Genomic DNA, 21,060 nt, shown 5'->3' on the forward strand with positions numbered 1-21,060 from the left:
AGGCCACTCTGTGAAAATTACAGTAGCATATTACTGCATTCGGAAGATCTCCTCGGCTCACTGTTTGATAGGTCCATAACTCACAAGAGCCCAGCATGAGGGACCAAAACAGCTCTTTTGAATAACTAGATCAATTTCCTCCATGCAGTCATATTAAATTATATACAAAAGGCCTACAAGCTTGCATCTTACAAAGGAAGCACAGATGATAAACACGGATTAATACTCTTTAATATCCCTTAATTCTCCCGTGCGGAGTTACAGTAAACAAACAGTCTATTCAATGCGGTGACTGACACAATCTCACCCTATAATCAGGATTCCTGCTGTCAGCTACAATTCTCCGGTAATGGACTTCAGAAAGGTATTAATTACTTCAAATTAAATAACCATGCATATATTTTAATGGAGACCTTTCAGACTTCACAGGCAGGTGAACCATTCCAGTGTTTGCAGAATGTAAGTTTGTGTTAAGTTCCCCTGCAGAAACCGCTCAATATTTCTGTCTGATGTGGAATGGACACATTTGGTTCAAGGTTGTGGAAACAAAGTTATGCATGCAGTGCCACCAACACAGTGATACACACCTCCATAGCACAGGGATGAACACTGAAGATGAATGCACATGTGCATCTTGTTGTGCATTCAGTTGAACGCTGGGCGTCTTGGTGCAGTTGTTCAACACTGCCATTCCAACACAGCCTCTGTACTGAACAATTAATATGAAACTCTACTTGTAGTAATGTAAGCTATGTGAGCCCAACGTAGGATCTTTGGCATGGACTACCAAACAGACACATTACACACCAAAATCAAACATATGCATTAAATTTCAGTTAACCATCTTCCCAAGAGCAAGGTAGACTGCTGAAGCCTCCAGAAATGGAGGTTGTAGACAGATCAAATAGCGAGTAGACAGAAGGTAGATTGAGATATATGCAGAGGAACCTCAGGGACTGACCCTATCATGAATTTTGAACTATGAAAACCTAAGCTGCTGGAAATTGTTCCGCCTCAGATTTTGCTGTGGAGGCATTAAGTCACCCGCAGGCTGCCCAGTAATGGAAGATGTGGGTGAAAAGTCCTGTGTTGTGGACTCAAAGCCACACAAACTTTCATCTAGCAAAAATAAAAGCCAAAATGCTGGGGAGGGAAGAGAAGCGGCTCTGGTCCCCTCATACAAGAAAGACTCCCTTAGGGCACAGATTTTTTTAAAGCTGCATTTATGTTAACAGTTAACTAAACCAGCATTCCAACTAAAGCAACAGGCAAATTCCAATGTTCAATAAGAGCATCAACTCTTTCTCGTAACTATCCCATAAACTGCTTGGCTAATGCTTTGGTTAAGCAGGGGAGACCATTGGAAAAGAGAAGTTGGGGGGGGGGGAGGAAGAAGATTTTCCAACCCATTTGTACATGTTATCGCAGGGGTAGGCAACCTGCGGCCCATGGGCCGGATGCGGCCCGTCAAGGCCTTGGGACCGGCCCCCGCCCAGTCCTGCTGCCGATTGCCGCCGGAGCCTTTGGCCTCTCGCGTGAGGGTGTGGGGCCTTTGGCCTATCAGGAGGAGGGGGGCAAGCAGCAGGCAAGGGGAGCAAGCGGCGGGCAAGGGGGGCAATTGTCTATAGAAGCCTCCCAAACATGCATTTATATTAACATTTTTTTAAAAATCAGCAAATTTTTTTGCGTGTCCTCCTCTTTTTTTCTTTTTTTTTAAAAAGTGTCCTCAATTTGAAAATGTTGTCCTACATTTGTCCCGGTTTATTTATTTAATTAAATTTTTTAAAAAACATTATTTAATTATTGAATTTTTGGCTTCGGCCCCCCAGTTGTCTGAGGGACAGCAACCCGGCCCCCGGCTCAAAAAGCTTGCCTACCCCTGTGTTATCGCAAATACTCAGTTAAAGACTACCCACAGGGCACTCGGCACAGCTCACGGCCCTCTCCATTAAACATGAAAGGAAGACGTTTCATTTCAAACAATACTTTAGGGTAAGATTTCCTAATTGGCAACAGCTGAGTGATCTGCGCTTCTGAACCGCTTGCACATGGCAAACTTGATTCCAGGATATTCCTCTGGCAAGTTATCGAACAGGGCAGGCAAGAAAAGATCTGGCAAAGCAGAGTTCATGGGTGGATCCAGCATACGTGAATGACAGACATGCTCTAATTGTCGAAAGGATCACACCGCTCAAATGGCTGCTTTAGGTTCAACTGCCGGAAAAACAAATAACATTAAATGGGGCCATGCCCCTTCGCTTCAGTCGACTTCCAGGGAAGTTATTTGCATGTCTAAAAAATACACCAACACTCACAATGCAGCTACAGTCCACCTTCAGTCCCCTGTAGAAAGGACACAGAATGCTTAGCATGTCTTCTGGAACTTCAGATGTTAAATTCTATAGTTTTGTACAGAGAGGCTACAGAACCACAGAGTGTGCGGCATCTAGTAGCAATAACTGGTGGGTAAAGCACATTGGAAGTAGCCTTGTACTGAATCAGACTATGGGTCCCTTTAGTTTCGGAAAAGGAAAATCATGGAGCCCTCCAGAGGTTGCTGGATTGCAACTTCTGCCATTGTTTTTAAAAGAGGGAGCATAAGATCTTAAGAGTTGGACGGGGCCATAAGGGCCACCAAGTCCAACTCTCAGTCATGCAAGAATACACAACTAAAGCATTCCTGAAAGAGGCCCATCCAAACTCTGCAAAGATGGAGTCCATCACCATACATGATGGTCCATTCCCCTATGGAAAAGGTCTTACAGTAAAGAAGTTCTTATCAAGGTTTGGGTGGAATCTCCTTTTTCGTCAGTTGAATCCAAATGGGGAGGCTAATGCAAGCTCTTCACTTCCCAGTTTGCCACCTTGCTTTAGGATTACACTGATGCAACCTGACTTCATTCCAAAGGCAAGAGGAAACTGAAAAAGGTGTCAGAGAAATATACCCCTGGGGACTAAACCCTGATAGTATAAGCACCCAAACCATCTGTACTCAAGGGTTAGCCTCCCCCAAAGGAGCACATCACAGCAGTTCAGCCTTGAAGTCTAGGTGAAGTCTAAATATATTGTTTGAAGCAGTCTGTGAACTTGTGGGTATCAAGTGTTAAAACAGCGGAAAACATGCAGTCCTGTTTCCAATTAACTTTTCCATAACAAAAGAAAGCGTCAAGGAGTACCTTTTGCCTAAACTATTCACTGCCTCTTTTAAAAACCTGTCCACATTTTTTTATAGACTATAGCGCGATTCGTTCAAGTAGAGCATTTTAAAGACATTAACTAGCACTGGCTGGTATTTCTGCCTCTTGTTCCTGAGGAAAAATGCCACCTGGATTTTGCTGAGCTCCCAGAATATCCCTAATGCAACCTCCCTGAGCACCTGGGCTCTAAGCGGTTGGACAGACACAAGAGTCAACAACAGAATATGGTTGTACAACATGGAGCTGAACATCTTAATCATTGTCCTTGTTAATCTATGGGGAGTCTGCTTTAAAGTCATTAGTTCATTGTTGCTTTTTAATCTCAATGACTCTAATTACAGTTCTTCCCCAGCCACAGAATCCTCCACAGTGAGATATAACAGCTAACTTCAGATGCATTAAGCTTAAAGCAACACACACACCAAAAAAATTAGCGCTCATTAACAAGATTACCTGTTGTCATTAAATAAGCACAAACAAGGAAAACTGTTGGCAAATTTTGTGAATGCGCAGGAGGCAAGAGTTTAAAACCCATACGGTTAAATTAAACCTTTCTCCCACTACCAAAAGCCCTGCAAATCCATCCTCTCTATTCAAAAGCAAAAACAAAACAAAAAAAGAGGGGGGAGGAATCCTGCTTGCATCCAGTTGTTTCAATGCAACTCCCAAATCTTAAAGGAGCCCTGTTAACAAGCACTTAATTGCAAAAAGAAAAGTGCTCCATGGGCAATCCTTCATGCTTTCGCTTTCCCAAATGCTCAAGGAGCTCTGAAGTGGAATCTCTCTTCAGTCTGTTTGGGGAGGCCAGCATGGGAAACCGTTTCCTAAACCAAACCAAAAATCAAACACAGAAGAATGGAGCGGGCTGGACACTGATCACTTTAAGGGGGGAAAGAGCCATTAAAAAGTATATTTCGCCCAGCTAAGAATTTTCGAAGCTTACAGGGTGAAATTTCAACATGCTGCTAAGGAGGCCGTAACTGTCAGATTTCTTGCCCATCTCCATCATGAAAAGAAAAACTGACAGATCACAGGAGTTTGCCTTTGTCAACCAATTCAGAAACTTTCATGCTTCTTATTTGTTAGGTCAAAGGTTAAATTGCTGACCTCTGACCTCCTGCTTAGCCGCCTTTCCCTTTTTCTGTAAAGCTTTATTTCTGGCCAGTATTTACATGGATTAGTCTCTTTTCACGCTAAGAAGGAATCTGTTCAAAGCCAAAGCCTCCCGTTCTGCTTGTACCAAAAAAAAAAAGAAGGAGCCACAATTATTCAGCAACGGACAATGACCATATTGTGGGTTTACCCCCAAAAGGATGGTGGGGAGAGAGAGGCAAAGAAAAGAAAACCACCTCAGCCATGGCGGGTCTTGTTCTTCTGCACAAAACAATGGACACAGAGAGGAAAAAAGGTCTTATCCGGCATTCAGCAGAAAGCAAACAAAGCCAGCCTACTGTGAACTTGATGAAGATGTCAAGCTCTCTTAAAAAATATAAAAATCAACAAAAGGAGATTTCCACCACCCCTTTTGCAAAAAGAAAAAAAAAAGGGGGGGGGTCTTGTGACCAAGAGCAGTTCGACACCAAAATGCCCCCCCAACCACCCCGCCAGCCCTTTCTGGTTAAGCAGCAGCAGGAGTAGCAATAACTCTGGTGTGACTTCTAGAACTCCATCAAGGAAGGCATGGGGGAGGTTGTAGTAATGCAAAATGACAACCCACCACTTGTTACTCGCTACTAGTAAAGAAATTAAGGATGCAAACAATGAGCGGTTGCCTATTTTTCCCTCCTGGGTGTGCACAGAGACTCTGGATTTGATATTATATCCACACCCGTCTGATTTCTGGATAGGGTGCGTGGGGGTTCTTGCAAAACTTGGCTTCCTTGGCACCCTGGGTGAGCATCCCAAAAGGCAGAATGGGTAGCAGAGGAGTTGCAAAGTGGCCACCGGGCAGGAAGTGGTCAGAACACGATTAAAATACTTGGCATTTCTCAGGCACTTTGGAGCCTCTGGACACTTTGCATGTCTCTTTCTGCAAAACTGGAAATAATCGTGTAAGGCATCTGTCACAGAATGGGGGGAGCGAAGATCCTGGCCCCCTTGGCATAATGCAGGCACCCAGGTCGTTTCTCCAGCCTGGTCCTATGAGAAACAAAGTCCATGAGAGAGTGACTGAGAATAAAGAGTAATCCAATCCTGCCACACTGCGAACTCTGCCCACTTCTGGTTTCTGGTTCCACCCGCCAACAGCTTTGTCCTCTTCATAAAGGAAAGCCTCCTGACCCCACATTAAGATTGACAAGTAAGATCTGAACATTTGCTCTGGAAACCAGTAGTCTAACTGGCATCGTTTTCCAGTCAATTCTACTTTGGTCAGATCTCATCTGGAATCCTGGGCCCAGTTCTGGGCATCACAGTTTAAGAACAATATTAACCAGATGGAACGCATCCAGAGAAGGGCAACCAAGATCAAAAGCCTGGATATCAAGCCTTATGAGGAATTGCTTAGAGAACTGAGTATCTTTAGCCTGGAGAAGAGAAGACTGAGAGGAGACATGATGGCCATCCTTAAATATTTGAAGTGATGTCATATAGATGATGGAACCAGCTTGTCTTCTGCTGCTCCAGAGATTAAAACATGAACCAATGGAATCAAATTTCAAGAAAAGAAATTCCACCTAACTTCACTGAGGAGCACGGGCCTACCAGCAGCAGTAAGTCAGGCTGGTCTAGGTCTAATTGCTTCTTTCCCCCCAAAGCTTATCCTAAAGCTTAAAAATTAGTCCCAGAAAGAGCTTTCAGCCAAATATTAGATGTTACTTTTAGGCCCACCTTTAAGTGTCTAGCTCCATTTACACCTGGATGAGGTCCACAAGAATGTCTCAGGAAAGTATGGGTTATTACTGCCTTTGTGTCCCACTAGTAGGTTTTCTGTGTGCTAAGCACTATGATGGTCCAGAGTGAGAAGGTTGCTCCAGGCAAACCCTTGGTCCACTCTAACAGAGCTCTCATGCTCCTTATCTGTTGGCGCCACATCCAATTTCCCAGCCAAAGAAACTGCCAAGTGCTCCTTCCTCTCTCACCTGTGGAAGCCCTACCACTGGAAAAAGTGATTCTTATGGCCCACATACACAGCAGTGCCTGCCAGCTGAAGCTGGGACTTTGATAATTTTAAGGCAGAGGCTCCTGTGATCTGCCGAGAAAATAAAAGATGTTACTCTGCGGAGGTCAGAGCGCAAAGTAGGAAGTTCTTAGTTCCACCAACTACTCTGCCAGCTTCCAGCAGGAACCAGATTATGGGTAAACGCTACACCGGGAGCCAGTTCAAATGCAAATGTGCCCATTCTCTCAAACAATGATAAACTCCCTCAGAGTTAATAATTTCCTGGGGAAGATTCATCTCCCTTTTCAACCTAGTGGTATGTTTAGGGGAAGAGAAAAGAAACACACAGTGAGACTTAGCAGCCAGACCCTTTTAAATGTCTTTGTTGTACTTTAAAAAAAAGAAGAAGCAGCAGCCGAAACTGCCATTTCCTCTACTAATCCCAGGAACATTTGTCAAAAACCCGTTAACATGCTCATTGCTTCATCCCCTGTGTTAGATAACACATTTAGGTTTCTAACTTAAACCATGATGTGTGAGTGTGTTTTTTTTAAGTGGGGGGCGAATGAAAGGAAGAGTTTAAGCTTTACTAAACCATTTTAGCTTTTTCCTTGAACACACGGCAAGATTTTTATAAGGCTCACACAAAAAGATGAAAGAGGAGGTCCTCAGAGAGAGAAAGGCCTTCTAGCTTGCTGCGTGGCAAAGCGAAGGAGCCAAGGCTCTCCTTTCTGATGTCTCCTTTGGCACACACACAAGCCGACACAAAAGCCTCTTCGACAGGGAGATGGATTTTTCTTTTTCTCCCCTACTTTTGTGAGCTTTTTACTTTCAAATGTTCCTGCTTTGGTGACTTATTTTGATCAGTTACTTTAGACTAACAAATGCACTTTCCCCCCCTATGCTATTAGCGGCAGAGTTATCCCCAAATCCTCCGCACTCCTCCTCCTAACAAGGAAGGTCCTTCGGCACAGGTCTCCAAGATCGCTGGATTCCGGTTAACGGCTCATTTTCTGACACATGGTGGCTTTCTTTAAGAAAACAAAATAGGTAGTTTGAAGGTGGAGGGAAATAAAAGAGGGACCAGACAATCGCTCCGATTTTCCTCCATTCTTGCTGCAGTGTTCAACTTTTTTTATGAGGTTACTTTCAGTCTCTATGTATAACGATGATTCTATTTATTATGAGAATATAGGTGATAACACGTTCGGGGGTATTCATATCAAAGCTTCCAAGGGCAGCGTGGGTTTTGTTCCCCCCTTCCTTTCCTTTTTTTAAAATCTTGCAGAAATTTAAAATTAAAGGAAAAGCTTCCAGTGCCTGAGATCTGAGACAGGTAACCAGGCCTGAAAGCTGCTTTCATTAATAACCTAGCTTCTCAAATGATTGACCAGTTCCTTTGCTTAATGCAACAAGTTCAGTGCGACTAAAAATGGGATTAAAAATCAATAGGGCCACCTCTGTAAAGGCAGCACTCCACATATTCCAACATCGCAGCCCAGATGGGGGGAAATATTCCTTTGGGAATAGCCTGGACAGCACACTATGAAGCTCATAGTAAGACCTCAGTAGGGGACAGACACTTTTTTAGAATCAAATGGGCTTCTTGACAATCCAAAGACAGACAAGTCAGCATGACACAACGTGCGCTGCAAATCTCTGCTCACAGTTACAGTTTTTACCACTATGAGTCAACAAAAAACCCTGGATGACAGGCCTGATTAAAATTCTGCATAAATGAAACAAAACAAGAAAACATTTTGAAGACACTAAACCTGTGCCTCCTATAGAATCGCTTTGCCTTTATGGAACAAAATGTCTACTAAATCCTCCCATTAAAACCCCTGCATTTTTTACTGTCCAGTTTTGTGGGTAGGAAATTAATCCTTCTAGGGAGGTCCAACGTATATCGGGAGGGAGGCATCAGGCTATGCAAGAAACTCAGCTCTAGCACACTGTTTGTACAAGATTTTAGACTGGCAGGTTTTAATGTTCTGACTTGATTGTTTCTGTAAAGGGCCATGTACATTTATGGCCTTACACAAATAATACTAATATTACTACTACTACTACTACTAATAATAATAATAATAATAATAATATAATTTTCCTAATCAGTAACCCAAGCAGAGCTGGCATTCTAAGGGGTTTTGGGTGGCAGAAATATTCTGTTTGCAGTAAAGATTTCATTTAAGTTATGTGTTTTGAGCTACAGAACCAACATACGCTACCTGTGCCTGCTGTCACTGGATAGGTCACTTCAGCGTAGACTTCAAATGTCGTCTCAGGGTTTTGCCTGAAAGACAGCAAGCCAATGTTAAGGACAAGCAACACTTTTCAGTAAGGTCTGTTAACTAAAGCTCAGATTTATTTATCTTTTTAAAGAACATGGAGTAAAAGGGAGGATATAAATGGAGATGTCCCCTTGAGCGTTCTCACACAAGATGGTGGGCTCAAGATTATGTCATTTACTGTTTTGGATCAAGTGCTCTTAGCAGGTGAAGGACAGCAAAAGTACTGAGTCCAGGTCAGTGAAGATATGTGTTTATTTACTTCATATTCTGCTCTTTTCCCAAATAGGAATCATGAGTATGAGTTGCAGACTAACACCCAAACCACTACACCACACTGTCTCCTCCCCATAGCCTCTACAGACCATTATTCTCCAGAATCAGAAGGCTATGGAAAGGGGTCATCCTGTCCATTTAAACAGAAGCCTTTCCACCAAAAATGCTATTGCTTCCTGATGAGAGCAACGGAGTACTTTGTGTAATGGTTAATCCAGACCTGCTGATCAGGTTGTAGTAACTTGAATGTGCATCAGGCCAATGTCCTGCTTCATTGAATGCATCAAAATCAATTAACGTCACTGAAGTTACAATAGGAAAGAGTAAGGTAATGTGAACATTTTGAAAAAGAAGTTATGTCGCAAGGCAAAAACCACATTTGTTTGGGTGGGAAGGATGGTTTCATTTATAAGGCTTAGCAAACAGGGAACGGAAGAATTTCTGACTTTTAGAAGGCAAACTGACCACTCCACGTCCAGGAAAGGGGTGGGAGAGAAAAACATAGGCTTCAGGGGGAAAGAAATGCAAAGACCATCAGCCAGGGCTGCTCCCCTTTCCCTAGAAGCAGACTTGATGATTAATTATTGCAACACATTATTTAACAGTAGCTATAATTAGACCGAGGCAGCCTTTCAACACCTCCTGGAGTAGTTTTAAAAATGGGCCCACGGTTTGCTCGCTCTGTTTTCGTTTTAGCTAAATGTGTGCCTTAATATTCCAAACGCGTTGCCCAAGATGGCGGGGAGAGAACACACAACCAGCTACTCAAACACAAGCAGAGACTGGGGTCAGCCAGGGCTTTCCCGTCCCACCAGCACTCAATGGCTGGCGGCCTGCAATACGGGATGAACCCCTGTTGTACACAACCCTTTACCCACTTGTTTATCTTCACAAACGGACAAAGGTCCAAACTATGAGAGACTGGCAAGACCTACAAATAACAAGGAGGTCAGCTGCTCACCCTAACAGTCGGGCCAGGTCCCATTCACCTTTTCAAAGCTTTTCCACATCCTACAGTTAGAGTAAAAACTCTGTGGCATTCTGTTTTAAGGCATCTTTGGTTTTGACATTCGTGAAAAGGCTTCCTTGAAGTCCTCTGTTTTTCAGATTTCTAGCCAAGTCCAACTAGCTCATTATAAAGTTAACATTGTTACCCAAAACTTTAAGGGAACAAGGATATAACAAGGCTACATTTTAAAAACAACCTAATAAGAGTGATGTTGCATTAAAGGTGCAACAAGTAACAGTTTTAATCTCAAAAATTACTTTTAAGGGTAACATTTTACTAACACCATTCTGAAGGGCTGAAAGGACTCTCCTATGGCTTACTTACTGGCAGTACGTACTTTAAGGTAAAATATCATGGTGTGTTTGATTCAACTTCTAGAACTTCCAAACTTTAAACCACATCTTTAAACCTGTCAACCACCAAAAAGCATCTCCCAATTGGGAACTTCTCTGAGATGCAACTCATGGGCTAAACAGGGATGGACATTGTATTTCTCTTCAGATGATATTGGATTACAACTCCCAAAAGCCCTGGCTACGTTGTCTTTTGGGAAGGAATGCTGGGAGCTGCAGTCCCACAATATCTGGAGCATCCTTCCCTGCTGTCTAAAAACAATAAATGATCAAACAATTGTTTAAAAAGCATTGGGTGAAATATACAGACCTAGGCCAGGCCAACTGGACACTATGCAATGTTGATAGAGTGTTTTCTGGCTTGGCTATCTGCACTATGCATGGTGCTCATCTGGGCTAAAGCAAGGAGCTGAAAAGAGGCATTCTGTATCGCAGGCCAAGTTGTTTTCCATGTGACTTATGCAAGACAATCCCACAAGATAGATAAGAATTGGGTGCAGGGCATCTCTGCGTAACAGAAAACCCAGAGGTAGGATGAAGTCAACACCGGAGAAGGGAGATATTGTTTCCACCTCCTTTACTACAAGGAAAGCATTTGCTTTCACAGCAGCCCACACAAAAGAAGGCGCTAGCTAAGACCATCCTTAGGATAATGCATTTCTGAATCTTTCACAGCCAAATTTTCTTGCTAAGTGAAGTCACACACAAATGACAGCAGATGATATTCTTCCCACTTAAAGTAACGGAGATCGGCCACGCACTCCTCTGCCTTCTACATGAAACACTCAGAGAAAACTGCAATAGAGATTAAAATAACAGGGTCCCCCCCCCCACCGACACACACACACACTCTTTGAAAAGAAGCACATAAAAGTATAGATTTCATGTTCCATCATAAAATGGAAGGCTGTTTGGGGATGACATAGCCATCACCACAAGCATGATCTTGGAAAACTCGTGTCTGCATGTTTGAGAGAAATGTTAAAAGTTGCATTAGATATAGTGGTTTCTTCAAATTTAATCTCCTGTCTTTGAGTTTTTCATAACACATTGGATAAAATACTGCCAAACCATAAACAAGCATGATTGGGACAAAGAAAAGACACGACTCTCTGAAACGATTCTTAGGGATGCATCCAAACCCATGTACTTTGGCCCAATGGGATTCAACTCAGCCTATGTTTTCCTGTAGTTTCATTTTTAACAAGACTGGAATTTCTCCAGTCCTAGCTGGAGATGGGTAACACAACTCTGACTTCAGCCTTCCTTGGCTGTGCATTTATCTGATGTTTTAGAATCTGGTCAGGAGTCAGGAATCCAAGTAAAGTAGATTCCTCGGCAAAAAGGGGCGCGGGCCAGCGTTTGTTCCAGCCCTGCTTATCTCTTCCTCTTGAGAAGCTATTTCGAACCTTCCTGGGTGACAGTTGGAGCGAAAAAATTAGGTCAGTTTCACTCGACTGCTGCCACCATCTCCTGAAAAAGAAAGAGACTCCAGTTACTCAGCAAGAAGACAGAGATGGCAAACCTTTCAGGGAGGGAAGAGAGAAGGCAGGCAGGATTTACTCTCCTAGCTAGGGAAGGAGAAACAACCCATGTTGTTATTCCACAGGGAGGAACCACCTCAAAAAGCAAGGATCAGGCCATCTCAAAGTAGCAGTTTAGGACAAGATTCCCTGTACTGGACTCAGGAAAAAAATTCAAGTTCCTACACAGTTGGCTCTAGGTTGTTATTTTACTACAGGCAGCTGGCTCTAGGGTTGTTGTGTTTGGGGCACAACCAAACCTCCCCAAGCCAGTATGGAGGCCTCAAACAGTCCCATAGACACCCACTGGCAGGAATTTTAGCACTGCCACTAATACTGCAAGCCTAAAATAAGCCACTTTCTCCATCACACGCACAGAGAAGGAACAGTTTAGCGGCAGCACATCATGGTCCTCAAGGCTGCCCAGTTGCCATTGATTTTTAATACACTTCAACCCGCTGTGGCCAGGAAAACTGCTGAGTTTACTATCTATTTTTAATAGTCTTCTTGACAACGAACCTTCCTCAGCCACCAGCTTCTGGATTCCAACAACACTTGAGTCTACTGCAAGCAATTTCAATTTCATATCTTAATTTTGAGCCTCCAAGGTTGTTCTGGAATTCATCACAATGTGCTGTCAAGAGCAGACGTCTATTACAAACCACCTTGAGTCGTACCTCTAAATAAAGATGCAATTTATAAGCTTGGTTGGCTTTCCAGGGCCCTGCTAGTCACTTCAGCTATTTCTCATTCAGCCCAATAGCCACAGAAAAGTCAAGGAATGGAGAAACTTTGACCCTCCAGGTGTTTTTGGACTACAGCTCCCACAATGCCTTAGCACTGTCCATGAAAGCTGGGACATCTATGAATTGAGGACCAAAGATTCCTTGCCACTGCACTAACCACTTATAATGCAGGAGGCTGGGTTAATTAATTTATTCACCAGTTAAAACAGTTTGACCCAGCACTGCATCTACAGACTACGAGAAAAATGATACAATCAATAAACAACACCTTAAACAACGTAGACTGTTCTGAACAACTTCAATATGATTAAGTAAAAAAGAGCAAACGAACAGGACAAAACTCACAACAAGCAAAACAGAAGAGAAAAGCAACTGTCAAACAGTCCAAAACCAAGCCACAATCATTTCCAAACTCTGGTCTCCAGAGTCGTAGTCCAACGCTCAAAGCACTACATCACACTGGCTCCCTTAAGACCTGCACCAGTGTTTCCCAGATTTTGGTCCTCCAGATGTTTTGGACTTCAACTCCCCAGAATTCCTGACTGTTGGCTAGATTAGCTGGGGCTAATGGGAGCTGAAGTCCCCAAAACCTGGAAGACCAAAGTGTTACTTGAGATAGTATGAGTCTTTTCTTGAAAACATGTTGTACTCAATTCTAGGAAGGTCTGGAGTGCTTGGAATTGAGTCCTACATCCACAATTTCAGCTTCGTATCTCAATTCCAAGCACCCAAGGCCACCCTAGAATCGACTACAACGAGAAGAGTAAGAGTGGACCCATACTATGAGCCCTCGCAAGTCACACCTGTTAATAAAGAATCTGTTTTACAACCCTGGTGAATGTTCCTGGTTGTCTTTTAAAGGCATTGCTGGCCATTTCCACACTTTCCAGGGCCAAACGTAGCAGTGCTAAATAATTTTACTGCCAACAAGCATTCCTAGTTCCTCTCCAACTCTTCTTTCATACAAGGCCAATATTTGACGGTGAAAAACTTAAGAAACAACAGAAAGCCTGCAAAATGTAAATATTTGCCAGGATTCAAGTGAGTAGAGTCAGCTAACATGGTGGTTTTGCAAGTTTTCAGAGCTGCTGGAACAGCTTTCTCCAGCCCCTAGAGCCCTCTACACAGTCCTGGACTACAACACCCTTTAACCTGAGAATGATAGGAGTTGTAGTCCAAACACCTTCAGAGGGCACCAGGTTAAGGAAAGCTTTTGCACTTTCTCTTTCAGTAGATGTTTCGAAATGTGAGGGAGATATTCAAAGGAGTGTGTCTTTCATGATTGCTTCCAGATTCCTGTATCTTATCCTTTCAGCAACAATTCTCATTTTAAAGGCAGAAACTTAAGCCTATTGGCACTGAAGAGCATTGAAAATCGATGTGACTTGGGCTGAAACGTGCTCTGGTTCTGGCATTCCTGATCTGTGTATATTTTCAGTGCCACACACCCCACTTAGAGACTTCCTGTCTCCTAGCAATTTCGCATCCTGAAGATAACCAAGGAGGAAAAATCCTAGGCATCTTACCCCAGGACCCTTGTCTTTCCAAACGCCTTGTTGTTTCTATAAGGGAAGAATCCACTCTTTCTGTTGCTAACCAACATCCTTTTCACTTACAACCCCTAAAGCATGTGAAAGCATTGGGTTCTTTATCTTCCCCACCCCAGATTATTTCATTTGATTATTCCTACAAGACATATACTCACTGTTTCCCTTTAGAAAGAGTTGTAAAATGCAGCTTAAAAAAACAAGAACACTATGACTGTATTAAAGCCACCAGAACCACTATGAGAGAGTAGTAAAAGCACTGGACTGGGAGATCCAGTTCCAATTTCCACTGAGCCACGAAACTCACTGGGTGACTTTGGCCACTAGTCAGTCTCCCTCACCCATCTAACCTGACCCACCTCACAGGGTTGTTGTAAGTATAAAGGGGGTGATCAGGACAGCCAAGCACACTGCCTTAAGCAGGACAGAAGTGAAACATAAATGTCAAAATAGTATTAACTTAACTGTAACAAGGAAATAAATAAAAGAGCAAGAAGAGACAAAACAATCGATCAAATAAATTCAAATAATCCCCAACAAGCGTGAAAATCTTGCTGAAAAAGAAAGATCCTTTTGGAACACAAACAAAGTGAGACAACTTGGGGCAGAGGTTTCCACACTGAGTATTCGACCCAAGAACACACCCACCTCATGCACTGCCATAAACGTATATCAAAAAGCAATGGCACATACAATTGTGCAATGTTCAAGAAACTAGGCAGCCCATCCCTGGTTTTTGCAGAAGTCAGAAGAGGCCATCCCAGCACTCTTGCCCAACCATACGTCCTCTTGTTGCGTGCCTTCATACAACTTATGGTGACCCTATAGTAGGGTTTCCTCCTGAATAGCAAACCCGGCCACTAACTGAACCATCCCTTTGAATACGCTGTAGCCCCATTCGCTCGCTTTGGTTCATTTTAATTTTTAATAGTTAATTGTTTAATTTATGTCTTAGGGGATGGTGGGAACTATTGGAATGTGAGGTTTTGTATGTATTCTTTTAACTGTCAGCCGCCTCGATTGTCATGGACAGAGAGGCAGGATATAAATTAATGTGTTATTCATTATTTATTTATTTAAGATTTGTTCAGAGGGGATTTGGCCTTTGCCTTCCTCTGAGGCCTAGACAGTGGGATTTCCCTTAAGGTCACCCAGTAGGTTCCCAGGGCCGAGAGGAGATTCAAACCCTAGTCTCTGAGTCCTAGTCCAACACTGAAAGCACTACACCATGCACTGCTTTGGGAAAAACATGAATCAGTTAGCAACACAGAATTCAGAGCACCTTTACAGTCATTATCAGAGCCATACCTCAGTTCACCATTCCAACCATCCACAGGTTTGGGGGAAAGGTTGCCTTTTGCCCTTCTGTGCTTGTCATCGCATTATTAATACAGAGAGGAACAAACAGAGTGTGGTGTACGCCAGACAAATATGGCGACAGCAGAAGCAGGTGCGATTCTCTTGCATCCTAAAGAAAACGGCGGAGCCTTCGAGAACCACAGAAGATAAGTTCAGTGTAAGTCCACTATGAATGCATTTAACTGCTAAGAATAATATTCACTCAGGAACTGGGAACGGAAAACACGCAGAGGCCCAGGATCAGCTCTCCAAACCAATGCAGACCAGGCTTGTTCCTACAAACAGCCACCCCTACATCCAGCCAAATTTAATCTCTTCACCAGCTGGTGATTCCACCTCACAGCTTAGACAACTCAGAGCCATGTCAGAGAATTAAAACCATAGGCAGGAGCTAAATTACCTTCTTCTTCCACTCTGCCCTCTCTCAATGTCTCCTAAGCAATTTCTGAAAGCTAGGTGGTGGCCCTTCCCAGAAAAGCCAAGGAGGAATGCCAGAATGTTATGTGCCATTGGGAAAGGCCTGAGAAACACGAAGAACTGAGCATCACCAAACTCCATGCAATCTTTTTTTCTTTAAAGGATAAGGAAGGAGCAAGCAGCAGGGAAAGAGGTCTGCTCCTGCTAAAGCAGCCCTTTCTTCGTGGGCTCTCTGGCCTGGAGGGGATGCCTGTGCCACCTGAAATCTGGCAGGACCCTCTTCTGAACGCTTATGATGCCACCTCCTCTCTTCTTCAAAGCCATCGGCTTGTGCAAGCGCTCAGAAAGTGACAGCAGCCTTGCCCTCAAGGTAGGGGAGCTTCTCCATCGGCTAACTGGACCTGCTTCTGCCTCTGTATCTGCGGCTTGTTAGGCATGAAAGGAGGAAAAGAACATTTTTTAAAAAGAAGAAGAAAAGGACTCCCACAAAAAGACCTGCTCATAGGCGCCACATGCGCACCTGGACCATTTTGACAAAGGGAGAGGGGAGCAATACCCTTGGCCCTCTGCATTTGTGGCTTCGACTTTTGCAGATGTGATTAATATACTCTCTCTAGGAATCTCTAGGTCCTCCAGAGAAATCCTGCTGGAAGTTGACCATAGAGTTGCAATGAGGGACCTAAAGATTCCAAGAGAAAACACTTCTCTAGGCGTTTTGTAGGTCCTGCACCATGACTCTATGGTCAAAATCTGGCAGGTGTTGACCACAGAGTTCTGCTGGAGGACCTAGAAATCCCTCGAGAGACGTTCTCTCAGTTTAAGAAAGTATTGCGTGTAGATATTTGCACTTTATTTTCACTTTCATAGGGGTCCTGTGCCCCTAGCCCAAGCGCATGTGGAGGGACAACACAGGTGTTTCCACTTGCCAATCAATAAATAGATAGACAGACAGACAGACAGTCCAATAGCGCAGACACAGCTGTTCTCCTACTCAGCTCTTGCTCCTCTGCCCAAATATCCCATAGATATCCCACAAACATCATCCTCTCCCACCCAGTCATGCCACCCACAAGAGCACCCACATTCCCTGGCCTGCTGCTTCCAGGCAAACGCAATCTTTTCGCCCACTCATCGCAAACACCCAACAAGGAAAGAAACCCCAAGGCAAGGCTCCCTCTTCCCCAGCATCTTCAGGGGAGAAGACTCTGAGTATCTCCATCTGACTTATCTACACATTCCTGTTGCCAATCTGGTGACTTTCACACCAAAATGGGTACTTTTCAGAGCCTTTGGTGTGATTTTGGTGATTGGTTTTAATGGTAATTTTGAGAGTTGAAATAAGTATTTGGTGAGATATTGGGGGGGGGGGGGATTTGGCGAGTTTTGAGGCTTGTTGGCAACACTGCGAGTCACAGGAAGGATGGCTCAAGACTCACTGGCCTGCTCTGCAAGCATCCAGAGAGATACAGTCACTGAAAACACACACATGTGTGTGTCTCTCTCTATATATATAAATATATATACACAGAGAGAGAAAAATAGATACGTTCAATGGAAACATATTGCGTGTGTACATATATACATACATTTTCCTCTTGTCACTTTCTGCCTGTGGTGTGTGTACATATCGTTCCCCACTTAAATATATTCTCTTTCTATATGTGTGTGTGTATCTTTTCCCAGTGATACAGCTATTAAAATATAGTTCTCTTTCTGCATGTGTGTGTGTGTGTGTGTGTGTATGTTTCTATATTCATATGTAGAGAAAGAGATTCCCTTTCTGCCTTGATGTGCATTTGTGTCTGTTTGTCTATATGCATCTATTTCTGGTTCTCTTTCTGCATGTATATATATTTGTGTGTGTGTTTGTATAGTCATCTCTCTCTCTCTCTCTCTTCCCCCGTAGGGGCACAGTGTGCTCTCGCCTCCTTTTACACAGGCTTCTCCTCAGACCCACAAACACACTCAGAGACAGATAGCTAGATGGAAGCCCCCTTGTCTGGTCTTGCCAGAGAGATGAGGCCCTTCTCTCCCCTTCCTTCCGAGGCCCAGGGGCCCATTCCTGGGAGAGAGGAGGGAGGAGACCCTCCTCCTGACACGCGTCCTCTCTTGTTCGTGTGAACGACGCCCCCTTCCTCCCGACTCACTTGACGCGGGAGCCCATGGTCTCTGTGGGGCCCTCATGGGACCCCGGAGGCGGCGGCGGCGGCGGCGGCGTCTGAGGGAGACTCCCGGGCTCCTCACTCCATCCCTCCGGAGGCCAGGCGGACGCCTCACGCACCGACCGACCGACGGCCCACGGACAAGGCTGGCGGGCGGGGAGTGGACGGCCCGCAGACGGAAAAGGCCGCGAAGGGCCTTCTGGGTAACGTAGTCCCGATGGAGCGGCGGGGAGGCGGGCCGGAAGACGCTCGGACGCTCTAGCCGTCAACGCCGACGCCTCTATGGTTGCCGTTGCCGTAGCAACACTGCGAATAGGCCTCGCCTAGTGAACAAGGCCGCATTTAGGGAGATAGATTAGATTAGATTAGATAAAATAAAATAGATACATGGACACCCCCCTCTATGTGTGTTTACACACAAACACACATATATATGAAAACTATATTTATATATATATATATATATATATATAAAACTATATATGTAAATATATATGTGTGACAACTCTCTCTCTCTCTCTCTCTCTCTATATATATATATATATATATATATATGAAAACTATGTAAATATATATATTGAGAATATATATATATATATATGAACTCTGTATATATGAATGCCATATATAAATATATACATATATACGTATAAGAATTCTCTCTCTCTCTATATATATATATATATATGAACTCCATATATAAATATATGCATATATATGTGTGTGTATGAACTCTGTAAATATATTGATATATGAAAAACTCTCCCTATATATATATATATATGAGAAAACTACACATATATAAAAACTCATATATGTATATATATATATACGCACACATACACATATATGAAAACTATATGTGTATACCTATGAAACTATATATATAGGGAAACTATATGTAAATATAAATGTGCAAAATGCACAAAATTGGAAAACTATATGAAGGCTGTGTGTGTGTGTGTATGTGTGTATATATATGTATATATATATATATATATATATATATATATATAATATAAATGAATATTATATATGAAAGCTCTATATATGTATATGAAAACTTATTATATATGGGCATTTTGTATATCAGGGGTTCCCAAACTTTGGTCCTCCAGCTGTTTTGAACGTCAGGTCCCAAAACTCAAGAATTCTGGGTGCTGAAGTCTAAAACATCTGGAGGTCCAAAGTTTGGAAACCATTACTCTATATGAAAACTCTCTCACTCTGTGTGTGTGTGTGTGTGTGTGTGTGTATACATGGCTGGTGCTTTATTATTGAGAGTTCCCCTTAGCATATGACTGGTGTCTTTTACAAAATAAACCACCCTCTTGGCTGCTGAGTAATCTAATAGAAACACGCCTGTTTGGTTACTGCTGCAGCCCACAAGAAGTTGGCTTTGAGTGGCTGCATTCAACTTCAGCATCTATTTCTACCTGAAGTTCTGCAAGTTTTGCAACCGAACCTTGTTCTCCGATCGTCACAAAAAGAACTAAAACTTTTCAAGTAACATTTCCATTTCTTGAAGGAACAAAAAAGAATCAATAAATACGCAGGAGACACTTGTAACATTTCGGAAAGAGCAGACAGCCTGCCTGGGAGGAGGATTCGGGGAAAGGGAAGATTGACAGCTGAACCTGGTGATCTGTCTGTCTGTCATTCAGACTGTGAAACCGGTAGAAAGCCAAGCGTTCCCGGCTGCTGAAATATCTGCTGCTAGGCCTTCCTCCACTGCCTTTGTCTTTGTGCTCCGTTTTTTTCCAGGAATAAAAGTTGCATTATTTAATGCCGAACAGTTTCCCCCCTTTGCTAGATGTACCATCTGCCTCTTTTGAAGACAGGATCACCCGGATCCTCCTCTTCTTGAAGTCTGGGAACTACCCTGGCATCTTGTCTGTTTTGAATGACAGACACTCTGCCGTCTTGCAAAGAACTATATTCTGGAAAGGGTTATCATTTGAGGCTTTTTTTGCATCTTCAGACATGAAAATACTGGGTTTGACAGTTGGCTAGTCACAGCTGTTGATTTTGTAGGGCCCTGACTACATATTTCTAGGTGAGTCTGTGCTGAACGGAGGCACTACTACTTCTAGACAACCCAACAAATGCTATAGATACTCTTGCAAGGTACTTAATCTTGTTTTGTTTTTTGTTCCCTCCAGGTTGTGCTTTGCCTTTCTTTATGGTGACTTGAGCTGCATCTGCGCCCACAGAGACAATCCAGTTTGACATCACTTTAACTGAACATGCCCAGCACCTTCATCCTCTCCTCATATATTTTGTTTTCCATACATATCGTCTCTGGAGGTATCCCTCCTAATTCAGTGCCATTTGCACATTTGGTAAGCATGCCTTCTATATTCCATCACCCAAGCCATTTATAAAGCTGTTGAATTACATCAGTCCTAGGGCAAAGCCCAGCAACACCCATAAGACACTTGCTCTCCACCATTGGGTTCGGTCTATCAACCAGCAAACCAGAAGTCATTCTGTGCAAGTGAGGCAACAAACAGCAACTCTTGCCCTTGCCATATGCTCAGAGATACCCATATCCTTGAGTTAAATTGTCTTTTTTGGAAATTGTCAGCCATCCCTGGTGCAGGAGGGGAACAGCTTTAACCGTGCCAACTGCCCTGTCCTTGGGGCAGAAGTGCGTCTAGGGCAAAGAAGCCGATTAGAAGGATCTCTCTCTCTCTCTCTCTCTCTCTCTCTCTCTCTCTCTCTTTTAATGGAGTTGAGCCCTTGAGCACCAAACAAAAGGAGACTCTCAGGGACCTTCCAAGCGGAAAAGCATAATGCGGGGGATTAAAGATGGTTTGAAACCTTCTGGAGGGGGTGAGGAGCCTGGACAACTCAGCCAGGCGTCTGGGAGGGGATTCCTGTCTGAGCGCCTGAAGCAACCTTATTGGCAGAAAAAGAAAGAGAGAAAGAGAAAATTACAAAATAATTTCAACCGTGCAACCTCTCCCAAACACATTCTTATCTAAAACCAGAGGTAGAGAATAGCTGTGCTTGGTTACAGACAACAGCAAGAAGACCAAGCAAACATTTATGTTCTTTCCTTTGGTCTCTTACTTGCA

General features: G+C 43.4%; 1 protein-coding gene across 4 annotated transcripts in view; it reads right to left on the reverse strand.

Annotated features, from left to right (window-relative positions):
* Positions 1–18,141, reverse strand: part of DENND1A (DENN domain containing 1A) — a 176,318-nt gene extending 158,177 nt beyond the window's left edge. For 3 of the 4 annotated variants that reach the window (XM_089534725.1, XM_089534722.1, XM_089534728.1), the window contains exons 1-2: positions 17,966–18,141; positions 8,529–8,593 (exon numbers count right to left, since the gene is read on the reverse strand). In XM_089534725.1, the coding sequence (XP_089390851.1) occupies positions 8,529–8,593; positions 17,966–17,982 (82 nt within the window). In that variant the 5' untranslated portion in view covers positions 17,983–18,141. The remainder of the gene's footprint in view (positions 1–8,528; positions 8,594–17,965) is intronic. The other variant, XM_089534724.1, reaches the window with a different exon arrangement.
* Between the last annotated feature and the right edge of the window lie 2,919 nt (positions 18,142–21,060).

This window comes from Sceloporus occidentalis, unplaced genomic scaffold (assembly GCF_023333645.1).
Source record: "Sceloporus occidentalis isolate IW3139 unplaced genomic scaffold, rSceOcc1.0.p SCAF_8, whole genome shotgun sequence".
NCBI lineage: Eukaryota > Metazoa > Chordata > Lepidosauria > Squamata > Phrynosomatidae > Sceloporus > Sceloporus occidentalis.